This window comes from Entamoeba invadens (genome assembly GCF_000330505.1).
Source record: "Entamoeba invadens IP1 unplaced genomic scaffold scaff_1105074726653, whole genome shotgun sequence".
NCBI classification, from domain to species: Eukaryota; Evosea; order Mastigamoebida; family Endamoebidae; genus Entamoeba; species Entamoeba invadens.
In genome coordinates, this window is record NW_004440284.1 from 13,263 (window position 1) to 17,669 (window position 4,407).

A 4,407-nucleotide genomic window follows, 5' to 3' on the forward strand; every position below is an offset into this window, starting at 1 on the left:
GTTTAATATAAATAAAAAATAGTAAGGCTAAGTTTTTATTATTCAAAAAATAGATTGAAGCAAAAACGGTATTATGGTGAAATAAATTTACAGAAAAAAACACACAAAAAATAAAACCTGTTAAACATATTAAATTGTAGTTTTTTATTGATTATTTTTGTGTGTTTTAGTGGTAATAAGTTAGAATGAAATATCACATTCTGTAAATTAAGAAGGTAGTTGCCCATTTCGTTTTTTTAAACTGTAATAATCTCAAAAACCATTTATTTTTTTTCAGTTTTGACAAATAGTTGAGTAAAAAAATTAATATTATATTTTTTCAATTATTTTTTAATTAATCATAAATTTGCAGTGTTAAAACCCATATCCATATTTTAATGTTGTTTATTTCAAAAAATTTATCAATATATGTTTGTCAACTCTTGTATAACTGTTATCTTATTTTGTTATATACAATTTAATTCACAATTATCAATATTTGTATTTAACATTAAATATAATTGTAAATATAAAATAAACGACTTTTTTATATTCATGATCGATACATTTAATACATCATACCTTAAACACAAGAATAAACATTTCAATTTTTAATACCACTTTACTAACATTTTAATTTATTTTTTCGACAATTTAATTATTATAAATAAAATAAAACCAATATATTTTCTATTTATAAAATACACATTCGGTTTTTAGAAGTATGTAATGTCAAAAAACATTATGTGAGCCTTTAAAGTTAAAACAACAAAAGGTCTATTATATTTAAGTATAAATATATCAAAAAAAAACTTAGTCGTTATTTTAAGTATTAATATACAAAAGTTTAATAAATTTAAAATAAATGGCATTGTGATTAATTAAATACTAATCGACTCTATTGATCCAATTGCGTTAGTAATTGAAATTTTTTACACATTCAAATAAAACAAACACAAATAATATTAACAGTATTAACAATTAATAAGAATCACAATTATTACTCTTATAGTTTAATATAGTGTTATATATTAACAAAGTATAGTATATTAACAATACTTTGAAAACTCAAAATAGATTACTTACCATAAATGTCGATTGTCTTTTCCCACACCCGTGGCTGTCTATTGTTTGCTTCCCAGTACTTCATATATTCTTCTTCAAGAGCTAACGACTTTTCGTTCACGATTTTATTCTGCTCGATCTTCTTTAAATTGGAAGCGAGTCGTCGAGTCTGCATTTTTTGTTTGTCGTTTCCTTCCATTCCCCAAACGGTTTTCATGACTTCAAAATAGTCTTTAAACGTCTCAATTAAAGAGTTCATCAGTTCTAAATGTTTTAACCGATCGTAACACATATCAAAAAATGCATCGAACATCACCCCTAAGACATCTACGTTCACTCCAACTTTTATCTTGTTATCATAAACCATGTACATTGAAGTCATCATAACATCAAATATCGACTCAACGTTCCCCGCTTCGCTCATCATGAAGCTCAGTATATTCTAAATATCTTCTCAATCCGCTCAATATACTGTAACCCGTTCTCGTCACTCAAATACCCCATCAATATCTTATAATCATTTCCTTCATTTTTCACATAGACTGAATTTAAACATGGCGAGACACTTCGTAGTATCAGTTGGACTATATCTCTAAACGCCTTGCATTTGTATGAAAGTTCAGACAACATAAATCCACTGTAGAACGCTGTTTTAGGGTCCATTTTAAGTAAATGGGATGACGAAATTAAACACCGTAAGAAGTAAGTCAAGATCTCAAGTGTTTCGTTAGAATCTCTATCTGCACACTTGTCAACTACTTTTTGAACAACACCTTCAAGTTCTCCAAAGTTCTGCACTACACTATTTCCAAGCACTGCTATTTCATCCAATTCGCTCTGACTCAATTTGATCTCTGGAAGTTTGTTAATTGCTTTGACGCATTCTTGATAATTATTAATCTTCTCTGGATCTCCATAATACATGTATGTGTCCATCACAAGTTTCACAAAGCGGTCATTTCTTTCTTTTTCATGTGGTTGTATTTCTTTTTGATAGTATCTATTTATTTCTTCTAATTTATTAATTGTTCTTTAAATGATTTATTTTTAAACAACAACGCTGTACTATTAAAATTAAAATAGTGTGAATTAATATATTTTTACATCATTTTAATATTACTTTAAATTTCAGTGTTACATTATTAAATAAACTCTTATACGTCTTTTCTTGTGAAACTGGTTTTTACTCTGTTATTTCTTTTTCATTGGTTATCTTTTTTTTAATCTTTTAAACGTGTTTTATTTTATTATCATAATATTAAATTGATATTATAAATATCTATTTATAAACAAACTTTTATTGTTTTCTTTTTCAAATTTCTCATCGTGTTGATATTTTGAAGTGATCAATTTTTTTGAGTTTTTGATTTGATCGATTTTAACGTTCTTTTCTTGGACAATTGTATCTATTTTGTCTTGATACGGTTTTGTGTCTATTTTGCATTTTTCATCAAGAAGTACTATTCTAATATCACATATCTTGTCCAACTTTTTAATGTCGTTTTCTATTGAATATAAAGCCAAATATTTTTTGATTTTATCTGAAATGTTATCCAAATCAATGACAATTGTGTTGAGTGAAGTTGTAATGTTTATTTTTCTTTTAATAATCTCATCAAGTCTGTCAAAGTACCCCTCTGCGTTTTCAATGCGTTGTGCAATGTCAAGTGACTCGTTGTCAACATAGTTGTTTTCTATTTTTAATGCTTGGAGGTCTGAAATCGCCTTTTCTGTATTTGTATATAATGTTGATAAATCTTTTAATTGGTTTTCCATTTGTTGTTTTTCAGTTTTTAGTTCAGTAATATTTACTGTAGTTTCATTTTTCAGAACTTTATGAAAAATATAATATAAATTTTATTATAAACTATATTATCACTTTAAATAAATCGAACTATAAAAAAGACAAGAAACAAAACAATTAAAGTTTCACTAATAAATCAGCCAATTGTTTATGAAAAATAAATTATACTTGAATGTTAAAAAAATTGCATTATTTTTATTTTTAACATTTATTTTTTTTGTTGCATGATATCACTAGTACAGTCAAACGTTTCAAAAGTGGGAAGTGTGGTAATTTTATTTTTCTCAAGAGCGGGCATTTTTAGCCAACCAAACCTTGATTACCGCTATATAAAAAACACTATTTAAAGTTTTAGTCGAATAAATGTACACTCTTAAAAGAACCCGTTCTTTAGAGGTACCATTTTTGTGAGGTATTGTTATATGTTACATTTTGGAAACGACTGTTGATTGTAAAGGTTGGTAGTATTAATTAAAAGTATGTTTAAACATTTGAGTTGTTTTTTTACAAATCGTATTAAAGACATAAAAAAACATCATAACAAAGTAATGAAGTCAATCATTACCACATAAATTTAAACAAAAAAGTAATATTATGTGTGTAATTTTGAGACTCACCTGGAAGTGTTGTTGCAGTAATATTAGTACTTAGGTGTTGTTTATTGACAAAGATTAAAAATTAAACTTAAACTTATCGTTATCACTTGGTGTTGCTTGTTCATAACGTTAAACACAAATGTACATACCATTATTAATTATGAAACTGTCCAGCCAAAAATCAAAAATTAATGAATCATATGGGTTTCATTTTAAAACCAATTTTACACTTTAAAAAAATACTTGTCACATTTTGAATTGTGTTTTTATTATTGCTTGTTTGTTCCGATGTAATACACCTTTTTGTCCATACCAGGTTGAAGTTGATGTGATATAGTCACAATAACTTCAAACATAAAAAGTTAATAAAATAATTCGCTTATTATTTTATTGTACAACTCAATTTGTTCTTTTCTGACACAATTAATCATTAGAAATTAATAGCAATAAATAATAATATTTCAATTATCTATTTACTATAGATTAAATAAAATTGATAATTTTTTATGTTATTAAGTTTAATTGTAGAATTAACATTAAAATATTATAATTTATTTGTCTATTTGTTATATTATTTTCTATTTGGATTATAATTATCATTTGAATCACAAAAGTTTATTATATTTTATTATCAATTAAAGCAAAGCAAGAGTGGCCGAGTGGTCCAAGGCGCTCGTTTCAGGTACGAGTCTTTTCGAAGGCGTGGGTTCGAACCCCACCTCTTGCATTTTATATATAGTTGATGTTTATATTTTTATAAACATGTTTAAGACGTGACTTAACACTTTTAATAAAGAGATAAATCAGATTCAATTTGTGGTTTGCATGTATTATTTTTAATAAATAATCCAATTTTGTTTTTGGAACTATTATTTTTAATTAATTATATTAATAAATAAAAATTTTGATAACAATAAAAAGAAATAAAATCAAAGTTAACCTATATTATTTAATTGTCGTTTT

General features: G+C 25.5%; 2 protein-coding genes across 2 annotated transcripts; both read right to left on the bottom strand.

The window, feature by feature from the left end:
* Nucleotides 1-1,057: 1,057 nt before the first annotated feature.
* On the bottom strand, nucleotides 1,058-1,426 carry EIN_204310 (hypothetical protein; the record flags this gene model as incomplete). Its single annotated transcript, XM_004255829.1, has 1 exon — nucleotides 1,058-1,426. The coding sequence occupies one exon, from the start codon at nucleotides 1,424-1,426 to the stop codon at nucleotides 1,058-1,060; it is 369 nt and encodes a 122-aa protein (XP_004255877.1).
* Nucleotides 1,427-1,476: 50 nt separating this feature from the next.
* Nucleotides 1,477-2,820, bottom strand: EIN_204320 (hypothetical protein; the record flags this gene model as incomplete). Its single annotated transcript, XM_004255830.1, has 3 exons — nucleotides 1,477-2,030; nucleotides 2,197-2,220; nucleotides 2,340-2,820. The coding sequence occupies 3 exons, from the start codon at nucleotides 2,818-2,820 to the stop codon at nucleotides 1,477-1,479; spliced, it is 1,059 nt and encodes a 352-aa protein (XP_004255878.1).
* Between the last annotated feature and the right edge of the window lie 1,587 nt (nucleotides 2,821-4,407).